At 58.4% G+C, this 12,485-nt stretch overlaps 1 protein-coding gene across 50 annotated transcripts in view; it reads left to right on the top strand.

Moving 5' to 3' along the window:
• MCF2L (MCF.2 cell line derived transforming sequence like) overlaps positions 1-12,485 on the top strand; it is a 181,963-nt gene that overhangs the window by 152,663 nt on the left and 16,815 nt on the right. For all 50 annotated transcript variants that reach the window (XM_070579327.1, XM_070579361.1, XM_070579342.1 and 47 more), the window contains 11 exons: positions 368-517; positions 1,395-1,519; positions 2,765-2,879; positions 6,038-6,157; positions 6,485-6,676; positions 7,151-7,342; positions 7,965-8,124; positions 9,027-9,097; positions 9,310-9,386; positions 10,941-11,007; positions 11,718-11,833. In XM_070579327.1, the coding sequence (XP_070435428.1) occupies positions 368-517; positions 1,395-1,519; positions 2,765-2,879; positions 6,038-6,157; positions 6,485-6,676; positions 7,151-7,342; positions 7,965-8,124; positions 9,027-9,097; positions 9,310-9,386; positions 10,941-11,007; positions 11,718-11,833 (1,385 nt within the window). The remainder of the gene's footprint in view (positions 1-367; positions 518-1,394; positions 1,520-2,764; positions 2,880-6,037; positions 6,158-6,484; positions 6,677-7,150; positions 7,343-7,964; positions 8,125-9,026; positions 9,098-9,309; positions 9,387-10,940; positions 11,008-11,717; positions 11,834-12,485) is intronic.

Here is a 12,485-nt window from a genome sequence, read left to right on the forward strand (position 1 = left end):
ATTTAAAGAAATAACATGAGTAATAAATTCGGGAGTGGCTTTCTCTGGGCTCAGAGACAGAAAGAACGAGAGAAAGAAAACCCCGTGTTGTGGTTGTGGCACTCACACTTCTGCTAACGGAGAGAGAGAGCCCTCGAGCGTAGCATGACTCTGGGTGGTGACGGCGTGTGTAAGGGGTGCCTGGTATGTTTCTGAGGAAGCCGTGAGGCTAAGGAACACGCGGGAAGGTATTTACGCAAAGCAGACTTGCGGTGGCCCCGTCCCATCTCTGAGACGCCCTCCGGGTCTGCGGGGGACGTCTGCTCTCCAGGCAGAGGAGGGAGCGGTGCCTGCAAAGCTCGGTGACGCTGTTTCTCCTCTTCCCGAGGCCATTGAGAGTTTTGCTGTCATGGTGAAGCAGACGGCTCAGATGCTGCAGTCCTTCGGGACGGAGCTGGCCGAGACAGAACTGCCCAACGACGTCCCATCCACAAGCTCTGTGCTCATCGCACACACGGAGAAGAAGCACAAAGCAAAGGTACGTGCGGCTTCCGCGGGGTCCTCCACCCGCGAGCAAGATGGTGGAGGAGAGCAGCGGTGTCGGCCTCAGTGAGACAGAGTGGGGGGGTTTCAAAGATGCTGTGGTGCTGACGAGCGGGGGACCCTCTGGAGGGGCGTGAAACAGGGCTCCCCGTGAGCGGCGTGAACCAACGCTGTGAAGTGCAGGAGGCGGCCCCGTGGTCGACGCTCACGGATCCGAGTGAAACAAGGCCTCAGGCAGCCTCCTCTGGACGAGCTCCTGAGCTGTGCGTGCTATAGGGCCCGCCTTCCAGCTGTTTCTGCTGCTTGTTAGTTGGACCAAGCAGAGACCCCTGGTGTCCAGTGACAGAAGGTAGAGAAGCGCTGGACTGGCTGGAGAGGTTCAGGTTCTTCTGTGTTGAAACTGTGTTTACCATCACTTCCTGGATAAATATGTTCCGAGGGAGACGAGCTCTCTGAGTCCGTTGCCCCCTCCTGCCCCGCACCCGACCTGCACGCTGTGGCTTTGAATCAGCAGTGGCCGTGACCCCCAGCTGGTCCTCGGGGCTGCCCCCTCCCAGAGAACCCCTCACTCCCTTTGTCTGGCTTCCCGTATCTGTCTTACCTTGTCCCACTGCCCCTGAGCAACCCGTCACCTATCTGTGCCCTGGTCGCAGCAGGAGGAGCCCCCGACACCGGCCCTCCCTCCCAGTTCCAAGCGAAACGCAGGAGCGAGCCATCAGCACGGAGGGTCCAGGAGGACCTCACTGGGCTGGTCACATGTCCACCTTGCTCGTCTTCGCCTCCCACTGCCCATGCAGGGGAGCACCGCGGAGCCCACTGCACTCTCTGACCTGGACTGAGTCCCAGTGTGACGTGCTGTGCTCTGCCCGCAGGAGAACATGAGGCTGGCGCTGGACGAGGGGCGGAGCATCCTGGAGAGCATCAGGGAGCCTCTGGCCAGGAGCACGGAGCAGAGCCCGAACCAGGACCAGCTGGACAATCAGACCACCGTGCAGAGGTGAGGCTGTGCGCCCGAACACACGTCGCCTCTCTGAGCCTCAGCTTCTCGCCCTAACAGGAAGCGGGGGTGCCTCAGGGTCCTTGTTGCTGAAATACTTTTCTTCCAAATCCAAAGAAAGCAGTTTTCTGGGGAGCAAGGTTTCTGGGAGCAACGCTCTTCTTCACAAGACAGAGGAGACATTTGAGGGAGAGCAGTGGGGTGGGGGGTCCGCCCAGGCCTGCGCTCCGTCGCCCTCCTGTCCTGTCCCGCCCCAGGTCGCGGCCCGTGGCTTAGAAGCGTATCCTTCTCTCTCTCTGTAAAGGGAATGTCCGCCCTTTTCTCCCGTGGTTTCCGGCTGTGAAACAGGACACAGGGTGACGTGCCCACAGGGTTAACTGCTGTCGGCTAACGTCCTGTGGCCTCGGGGTGTCCGCGACCCCACGCACTCCTCCCATTTCGTGCTCTCTGGCCCCACAGGCCATCCCCTCATGTGAGGACAGGTGGGGGCCAGGTGTGGAGCGAGAGGACGGCCTGCCGGCAGTCCCCAGCCCATTACAGGCCAACCCAGGCCTGCACCCAGGCTGATACTTGCTGTGGCCCCAGCGCAGCCGCGGTTCACACGTGGAGCAGGCGTTCTGCGCTGGGGCGTCAGGGGAGGCCCCGGGGGCACTCAGGTCCCTCGTAGATGGGACGTCACCAGCGGAGGAGGGTGGTCCCCCGTACGAGGCTCCGGTTTCTCATCTTGCAGAGGGGCACGCCCTCCCGCCCACAGAGTGGGTGCAGGAGCAGACAGGGTCACACGTCAGCACCCAGCACAGCATCTGGCACATAGGGGTTCAGACTGGGGACAGTGACAGCGAGAGGTGGCAGCAGCTCTTTACCCACTCACGCATGGTGACAGCTTACCCCTTCCCTCACCCCCGAAGCGGAGATATAGATAATAAGCCCAAACCATTACAATCTGGACCTTTCAGAAATTAATAAGCGCAGCTCAACAGCCGCCAAGCGGCCTCTTCAGGGAGGCGGTGTCACTGTGTCCCAGTGCCGTGAGGCCTGTGGGGCAGGGACCCTCTGCTTTCTGACGTGCCTCTCCCTCCCGCGGGATGGGCCCTGCAAACCCTGCAGCTCGGTGCCCGGGACAAGGGGAGGGAGGGTCTCGGCAAGGCTGTGTGGAGACCAAGCCCCCCGCCCCCCTTTGCGTTGGAGGGCCGTTCCTCAGCACCCCACGTGCTGCCCCCACACAGCACACACGCTCTTTCCTAGGCTCCTGGCCCAGCTGAATGAAACCGAGGCCGCCTTTGATGAGTTTTGGGCAAAGCATCAGCAAAAACTCGAACAGTGTCTGCAGCTCCGGCATTTTGAGCAGGATTTCCGAGAGGTGAGTGTCTCAGAGCTCATAGATGGGCACCTGTCACCTGCCAGATCAGGTTGGACTAAGCCTTGAAACATGCGATTTGATGGATGGATCATTGTCTACAAAAGGTTCTGTGAAGTCTGCCTGTTGGTGGGTTCTGCCTCCTGCACCATCTGTCAGTCACTCAGGGAGCCTTCGTTCCCTCTTTAGAGGTGTTTGTATGTTCTTTCTCCAGCGTGTGTTTATCATGTGCCTGCTGTGTGCCTGGTGTATAGAAAAATGAAAGACACAGGCTCCCTTGGATTCAGGGTGACAGGGCTGTGGAATCGATGCCCCACCATTGTGTTAAATCGTTAGGCCACCCATCAGAAGCTGGCTAATGGTTTATTTACACAGGACACACATACTGAGACTTCCCTATGGTCCAGCCCTGGCGCTAGGCACGCAGACCCACAGAGCAAGTGTTTCCTGTCCTCAGGAAAGCTCTGGTCAGGATGCAGGACTCGTAAACATACAAGAGTAAGTGGCCGCATGGAGTCAGTGACGGAGCTGTTGGGAGGCAGCGTGCAGGTGCCGGGCGAGCAGGACCCACGACCAGCTCTGTGGGACGCATCCTCCAGTTCTAGTCCTTTGCAGAGGGTCCCGGAAGGTCAGCTTTTGGAAAACGTGGGATTTAGTTGAGCAGCATTCACTGAGCACTGTTAAGGTCAGGACACCTGCCTGAGCTCTGGGGAGTGAGGAGGACCAGTTTCCCTCATGGGGACCAGAAAGGCAGCAGGAGCCACCAGTGTGCACAGCACACCACAGGAGCACGGGGGAAGAGGGGCATCATTACTTATTTTTGTGGGGACTGAGGAGGGCTCTTCAGACAATCGAGCTTTTTATTTGGGGATAATTGTAGATTCACGTGCAGTTGTAAGAAATAATCCAGAGAGACCCCGTGTACCCTTCACCCAGTCTCCCCCAGTGGCGACATCTTCCCAGCCGGTAGCTCAGGAGCGCAGCCAGGACACTGACCCTGACACGGGGAACACAGAGCATTCGGTCACCACGGGACCGTTTCCCCTTTACGGGCGCACCCACCTCCGCCCCTCCCCTCCCCACACTGACCCCCGGCAACCACCAGTCTGTTCTCTGTTTCCATAATCTTGTCATTTCGAGAATGTCCTATAGATGGAACCAGACAGAACTGCACTTTGAGGATTGGCTCTTTTCACGCAACGTAATTCTCTAGAGATTCACCCAGGCTGCTGCGTGTTCCAGGAGTTTGTTCTTGTTACTGCTGAGTCGTTAGCGTCCGCGGTGTGGACGGACCGCGGTTTGATCATCCACCCACTGAAGGGCAGCTGGGCTGTTTCCAGGCTTTTGCTATTCCCAATAAGGCTGCTATAAATGTGTTCAGATGTTTGCGTGAACCTAAGTCGTCGTTTCTGAGACAGGTGCTCAGGCTGCGGTTGCTGGGTCGTGTGGTAGCTGCGTGTTTAGCTTTTTAAGAAAGTGGCAAACTGTGTCCAGGTGGCTGCACCACTTTGCACCCACCAGCAACGTGTGGGTGGTCCGGTTCCTCAGCCTCCTCACCAGCCCTTGGTGTGGCCTTGTCTTTGCTTTGTACGCATTCCGATAGGTGTGTAGTGGTATCTCGTTGTGGGTCCGTTTTGCCTTTCCGAACGGCTGAGGACACTGCACATCCTTCCATGAGCTTATTTGTCAACAGTCTCTTCTCTTCCGTGTCTCATGTCTCTTTCCCATTTTCTAACTGGGTTGTTTTGGTTTTGGTTTTTTACTGTTTTGAGAGTTCTTTATCTACTTTATATACTAGTCCTTTGTCAGATGTGTAGTTTGAAGATATTTTCTTTCAATCTGTTGCTCGTCTTTTTATCCTCTTAACAGGGTTTTTCACAGAGCAAAGTTTTTAATTTTGATGAAGTCTCATTTATCAATTTTGCCTTTTAAGGATCATCCTAACAAGCCTTACAATCTTAAATCCTAGATCCCAAATGTATGTCCCTAAGCTTTTCTTTCCTAAAAGCTTGTAGTTTTTCATTTAAGTCCACAATCCATTTCAAGTTATTTTTGTATAGGGTGTGAGAATTAGGTCACGGTTTAATCTCTGGTTGTCCAGGGGCTCTGCCATAATTTGTGGAAAAGGCTGTCTTTCCTCCCCTGGCTTGCTCGCCCACTTCTGTCAAAGATCAGTTGGGCATTTTTGTTTGGGTCTGTTTCTGGGTCTGGGTTCTGTCCCTTTGTCAACGCCACACGGCCCTAATCACTGTAGCTATACAGTAAGCCCTGAAATCGGGCGAATGAATTCCTCCCACTTTATTGTTCTTTTCCAAAATACTTTTATTCTATTCTGGTTCCTTTGCCTTTCCATATAAATTTTAAAATAATCTCGTCGATAGCTACAAAAAATTTTGCTGGGGTTTTGATAGGAATTGTGTTAAACCCGTATTTGGGGTGATCAACATCTTGAGTGTGATGACTCTTGCCATCAATGAACACAACACGTTTCACCACTTATTTAGATTTTCTCAGATTTCTTTCATCCATGTGTGGTTTTCAGCCTACCAGGTCAGCACATGCTTTGTTTGGTTTACACTATGTGTTTCATTTTTTTAAGCCATCATAAATGGTACTGTACTTTTAGTTCTGGTGTCCATGTGTTCATGGCTATGGATAGAAACACAGTTGGTTTTTGTATGTGTATCTTGTCTCCTGAGACCTTGCTGAACTCACTTATTCCAGGCGTCATTTTGTGGAGTCTCTGGGATCCCCACATGGACCATCAGATCGTGTGCAGACAGGGACAGCTTGAGTTCCTCCTTTGTGATCTGTATATCTGTTGTTTGTTTATGTTTTGAGTGATTTTTTGCCTTCTTGTACTGGGTAGAGCTTCTACCACTTGGATGATGGTAGAGGGAGTGGGCGTCCTCGCCTCGTTCCCAGTCCCGGGGGAGAGTGTTGTTTTCCCCGCGTCATTCCCGTGGCGTTGGCTGTAGGATGTTTGTAGACGCTCTTCATCAAACTGAGGAAGTTTCCCTCTCGTCCTGTTTTTCTGAGAGAAGATCTGGGTCTTCCCTCCCTCCCTCGATTCCCGGGTTCAGTGTTGTGTCCATGTCCTCTCCCTCAGCAGTGGCTGTCCTGACGTGGGCCCGGGTCTCTGGTCTCCTCCTCTGTTTCAGGTCAAAGCCGCCTTGGACACGTTGGCCCAGAAGATAGTGACCTTCACCGACGTGGGGAACAGCCTGGCGCACGTGGAGCACCTCCTGAAGGATCTCACGAGCTTCGAGGAGAAGTCCAGTGTAAGGATGGGGACGTCTGGGCGGGCGTCAGCCTGGTGAGGCTGCAAGCACGATGTCACCAAGGTTGCTTAGGAAGGTTCCGGAATTGGGCTTTCCTGCCATCCAAGCGGAAGCCCCCAGCCCTGAGTGACGTCCGCAGGTGGAGGAACAGCTGCCTGGTCCACCCCCACCGAGTCTCCCCCCAACCACCCCCTTCACCCCATCCTCTCCCCACCACCCCTACCCTAACCCCTCCCCCACTGTCCCCTGATCCCCCGCAGGAAATCTCGCCCCGCCTGCATGTAAGGAACAGGAGCTGACTGTGTGTCTGGGCACTCTCTCCCGCAGGCAGCCGTGGAGCGGGCCCGCGCCTTGTCCCTGGAGGGTGAGCAGCTCATCGGCAACAAGCACTATGCGGTGGACTCCATCCGCCCCAAGTGCCACGAGCTGCAGCACCTCTGCGACCAGTTTGCCGCCGAGGTCGGGCGGAGGAGGGGGCTGCTCGGCAAGTCGCTGGAGCTGCACAGCCTCCTGGAGGCGGTAGGCCCCCGACCCGCGCCCCACAGGCAAACTGCCTCTCGGTCCCTCAGGCCAGCTCCCTCCGGGCGGGTAGACATCAGTCACTGAGTGGAAACTGGTCCCACACCCCACACCTTTCTTCTGGCCAGACGGTCACCTCCTGACTCAGTCGTCTCTTTTCTAGAATTCATTTGCCACAAGTAACGGTTTCTGTAAAGGGCCCAGAAACTTATGGTCTAGCTAGCGCATGGCGCCCTGCCTCTCTGTGAGCGAGTCCGGTCCGGGTGATTTGCTGGGGTGTTTTCGGCACCGTGTCCCCCTTGGGTCATAGTTCAGAACTGAGCCGATGCGGTGCTGCAGAGATGCCCGAGAGTGTAGCGGTCAGCAGGCCGCACAGGAGACAGCGAGAGGCCCCGGCAGAGCCCTTTGCAGGGACGCCCAGACGCAGCGTCTCACGGTGCCATTTTCCCCCCCGGCAACGCTCCACATGTCCAGTCCATGAAGTGGTGCGATGAAGGCATCTACCTGCTGGCCTCCCAGCCTGTGGACAAGTGCCAGTCCCAGGACGGCGCAGAGGCCGCCCTCCAGGAGATCGAGAAGTTTCTGGAGACCGGCGCAGAAAATAAGATCCAGGAGCTCAATAAAATTTACCAGGACTACGAACTCATCCTCACCCAAGACCTGAGGGTAAGCCGTCGGGCTGCTCGCGGCAGCGCGCTGCCTGCACGTGGGAGCTGCTCCCACGACGTTCCCAGGAATCCTTGAACCAGTTCTTGGAGGTTCCGGGCACTTGAGAGAGATGTCGAGCGGGAGGTCATCTGGTGCAGCTTCCCTTTCAACGCAGAAACTATTTCCACACCTCCCTGGAAAGCGGTCATCCTGCCTCGCGCGGGATTGGTCCCGCTGAGGCGGGTTCTCGAGGAAGTGGCCATGTCTGTGGGCCCCGCTGCCTGGTGCTCCCCTCCGTGTTTCACTGAAACTGGACGCCTCCCAGCTCCCCGCCAGCCACCCTTGTCCCACCCCTGGGGCGACACACGGCACGCTGCCCTCCCCTCGGCGCCCTAGGGTGTGTGCAGAGGGGCCCTCCCCCCAGCTGACCTTCCTCGAGGCCTAGTGTCTGTTATTCCTAAGAGGGTGCACCTCCCTGTGCACGGCGAGCGGCGCGGGGGGGGATGGCTGCACCAGAGCACGCACATCCGAGGTTGTGGGTGCCGAGGCCGAGGCCGCGCACGGTGCCTCTGTTTTTAAACTGTGGACGCCGACGCTCGTGAGGCTCCTTGCTCACTAGTGGTCACGCCTGTCACCTCAGGAACACGTGCAGAAGGTCTTCCAGAAGCAAGAGAGCATGGAAGAGATGTTCCACCGGAGGCAGGCGAGCCTGAAGAAGCTGGCGGCCAAGCAGACGCGGCCCGTGCAGCCGGTGGCCCCCCGGCCTGAGGCGCTCGCCAAGTCGCCCTGCGCCTCCCCAGGTATGTGCAGACACCCACAGTCCCTTCAGGGACCGCCCTCCTTCCGTTCCACCAGGGGCCGTCGCCCATTTTGTAAATAAAGTTTTATTGGCACTCGGCCCGCCATTGGTTTACCCTTGTCTGTGCTGCACTGGCAGAGTGCAGCAGGGAGCGCGTGGTCCACGGAACTGGAATATCGAGTCACTGCTGGGGGATTTTCCGGGGCCTCTTCCCCCCAATCCTGAGGACCCATCTGTCCTCAGCACTGTTGCCGGAATAGTTTTCGTCAAGTGTGGCTGCGACCTGTGCCCCAGAGCCTCCGGAGCTCTGAGCCCCAAAGAGCCACGTGCCCATGCCTCAGCCCGCCTGCCGGGCGCCACGGTCAGCCTCAGCCCCTCGTTGTGTCCCTGGCGGGTGAAGCCCTTCTCTGAGGCCAAGCTGACCTCCCACCAGTTCCTAGAGACTCCCTCCTGTCACCTCCCTGTCCCCAAACACGCTCTCCCAGCGGCTGGGATGGCTCCCACCGTTTTCTTCAGGGCTTTGGCCAGTGTTGCTGTCAGAGCTCTGGGGAGCCAGTTCCCACGTCCTGTGTGCGGGGTCCGATGACACATCGCTCTCTGGCCTCTTCAGAGACCTCCCGGACCGGAGCGTCCTGGCCACAAAGCTCTTGCCGGAGGGCGGGGAGCCGGAGACCCCTGGGATGTGAGCTGACTCCGACGGGCCAGCCCCTCGTCCCCCGACTAGTCTCCCGGCCCCGTTTTCCTTCCTCACTACTTTTATGGGGCTTCTTCCCCCTTCTCTGGCCTGCTTGCTTTTCCCTCTGAAAGTAAAAAAAAATGCCGGACCCTCCTGCACGCTCTCTGCCCCTCCCCAGGCGGTGCAGGGTGAGTCACACCCACCCTTCTGCCCTTTTTCCAAACCAGGTATCCGGAGAGGTTCTGAGAACAGCAGTTGCGAGGGCAGCGCGCAGAGAGGGCCCTACAGGAGGGCCAAGGTGAGGCCCCGCCCCGCGCCGCTGACCCCCCACCCAGCCGGCCATCCGCCCCCGCGTGCTCCCTGCGCCTGCCTCCCTCCCGCCGCTCCTGGTCTGCATGACCTCAGATCTGTTCAGACGGGAGATGAGACTGGGCTCCGGGCCTGAGCCGGGACGGAGGGGGCGCCGCCTGGCGCTTGACGGCTGAGTCCCGTGTGCTCTTCTCTCCCCAGAGTGAAATGAGTGAGGGCCGGCAGGGCCGAGGCAGCTCCACGGGGGACGAGGAGGAGAGCCTGGCCATCCTGCGGAGGTGGGTGGGCTGCTTCCCGGCTCCCCCGAGGGGCTCTGGTCCAGGTGGGACCAGCGTGACCCCCCGGGTCTCAGCCTCAGGAGCCGAGCTGGCGGACCCACCGGCTTCTACCCCAGAGCCGCCAGGGAGGAGCAACGCTGGTGTCGTGTGGCACATGCATGTGCGTCTGGTGCATGTACGGAAGTGGAACACACGTGTTCATTTGGCCTGTCCACATCTGAAATCAAGAGAAATTTAGGTTTTCCTTAGAAGAGCCGCATTTGCCCCAGATCCTCAGGTAGCACTTTGCTGATTTGAAATGGCTTGTATTCTCCCTTCCCTGAGGCCCCAAGCGAGAAGACAGTGTGATTCACCCCAGCCAGGCCCTCGGGTGGCCCGTTTGGGTCCTGTCCTGGCTCCCCTCTCCCCGGTGGGCTTGGTCCCTCCCACTGCCCAGGAACCCTTCCCACCCACCTGGCTCCATGCGCTGAGCCGAGCGTCACTTCTCTCTCTTAACCTCTCCCCTCCTCGTCTTCACCCCAACCCCAAGGCTCTGCTTCCCACAGCTACCCTGTTTCCACGGCACCCGCTTGGGCGTCCTGTGTGCTCCGCCCCTCCCAGGAGTGGCTGGGGTTGTGTCCATCCCCACACAGCAGTGCTGATGAGGTCTGAGCTCTAGAATGACAGAGAGGGCCCTTCCGACATCCTTCCTGGGGTGGGGGGATCACTTCCCCATGGAACCCCTACCTTCCAGCTGGGCTGGACTGTCCACCGTCCAAAGGGCAGCTGCACGCACCGCCTCCCTGCGTGGTCCCACTCTGAGATCAGTACTCAGAATGCCCCCCTCGCTGCCGGCCCTCAGCATCTAGCTCAACCCCCACCTGGGAACCCCCTCCCCTCTGTAAGGCGCTGTACTCCTAGACAGGAGCACTGGCCTCCAGCTCGTGGTGGTGAGAGGGAGGCCCGAGGCCCCTCTTCTCCTGCCACCCCGTTTAGGAGCGTGGACTCTGAACTGCGGCCCTACGGCCTCGTTAGGTGCTGACAACTGTTTTAGAACTGATGGTGCCCCACTGTCTGTGCTCCACGATCGCAACCCAGGAGCACCCCGGTGGCTCCATTTTCTGTGGATTAAGGTGGGGAGCTTGGTCATAAGTGGTTGAAAGGTGGTCCTCGTCAGTAAAACAAGACCTGACTGTTCATTTGAGGCCCACACCCCTCTGGGCATCCACAACATGATGGACATGTGGCAGTTCCCTGATCGTCACTGGCCACCCACTGTGTGCACGAGGGTGGTGACAAGCCCTAGAGCAGCTAAAGGATGCCCCGGGGTAGGGGTGCAGATGGCCCCAGACGAGCAGGCCGGTGCAGAGGCGCAGGAGGGGCTCTTCCTGCAGGAGACGGCGGCGGGAGAGGGGAGCAGGGCTGACTCCGCGGGGTGGGAGGACTTGGAGACGTGCCCAGAGCAGAGCGATGCTTGAGACGCGCTTGAGGAATCGGGTCATTTTGTGTGGGTGGCCCCAAAGCCAGGAGGCGGGTCCGGGCCTCTGGATAAGAGTCCGCACGCCCTGTCCACAGGCACGTCATGAACGAGCTCCTTGACACGGAACGGGTCTACGTAGAGGAGCTGCTCTGCGTCCTGGAGGTGAGCCCGCACTTGGGGTGCCCTGTGCTGGCGGCTTGGGGGGTCCCCACCCCAAATGGTCTTGCGTCCACCGAAAAGCACAACTTCACTCAGAACAGCCCCAGACTGGACACAACTCAAATGTCCGTCCACAAGACCAGGCCCAGTGGGTTTAGGGGGACTTACTCAGGGACAGCGTTTAGCAGGAGAAAGACCTGCTACTACGGCCCGTGACCACGGGCAACCCTCAGGACCTGATGACGAGTGGGGGACATCAAATAAGAACGTGTTCCCATCTGGGGAGTCCCCGCCTGCCGTCAGGGTGGGGAGGTCGGAGCACAGTCGCCTGCGTGCTGAGCTGCTGCCTGAGGGGGACAGCGGGACTTCTGGCTGCTGGAATGTTCTGTATCTTGAACTGGGTGGGGTTTACAGGGGTGTAGACACATAAATAGCTTATCAAGGTGTGCACATGAGGTTTTGTCCCCTTCACGGAAGTTGTACCTGAATTTTAAAAACGTTGAAAAGAGACCTCCCCCCCCAAAAAAAGTTGTGCTGTTTGTAACTCACTCACATTTTGTGGCGCTTGTGCAGACGATCCTGGAAAAGGCCAGTGAGTACACACAAGGTGGATTTGCTCTCTAAAACCTGGGACTGTCTCGTCCCCCTGGGCAGCGGCCGCCCGTCTGTCGGCTGCGGCTCAGGCTGCCCCCTGCCTCTCTCCCCTCCCGCAGGGCTACGCTGCCGAGATGGACAACCCGTTAATGACACATCTCATCTCAACAGGCCTTCAAAACAAGAAGGATGTTCTATTTGGAAACATGGAAGAAATTTACCACTTTCATAACAGGTCGGCTTTCCTCCTCACACGTGTGGTCAGCTGTGTCTCGCCTCCAGAGTGGCCGCCTTCAGGGAGCGGGAACCCAAACGGGCCTGGGCTCTGCCGGTGGGGAATCTCCCTTCCTCCCTCTCTGGGGCATGAGCAGTGGCTCGAGTGGGACTGAGACAGGCCAAGGGCAAGTCGTCTGAGCCGCGTGGGTGGCTTACAGATGGGCCGCCTGTTCCCCAGGAGAGATGCTCTGTGCTCTGTCAGTGGCCCCCTCCTGCCCTCTTCCTCTACTGCTGGGACAGGAGCCACCGCCCCACCCCACGTGTGTGCGTTTGGCACTTTGGGGCGACACTGAAGGCCACACCCCGAGCAGAACCCATTTTGTTCCCAAGCTTGTGGAAAAAGACGACAACACTGGGGGCTCCTTTCCTCCTGCTCTCCCCTCGTGAGAGCACTCTGAGGCCGCTCCGTGGCTTTGGGGCAAGTGCGGGTGGTCCTTCTGGAGCTGCTCACCCTGGTGCCTCGTCCCAGTTTGCGGGAGCTGGTGGGAAAGGCTGTGAGTTGGGAGACTGGAGTGCAGAGGGAAGCAGACAGACACAGAGCAGCTGTGAGCGAACCCTCCCTCTCCCCTGGCAGTGCAGCCGGGGCCAGGACTGGGCCCCACCCTCCCCCG

The sequence above is a fragment of the Equus przewalskii genome, chromosome 16, assembly GCF_037783145.1.
Source record: "Equus przewalskii isolate Varuska chromosome 16, EquPr2, whole genome shotgun sequence".
Lineage (NCBI taxonomy): Eukaryota > Metazoa > Chordata > Mammalia > Perissodactyla > Equidae > Equus > Equus przewalskii.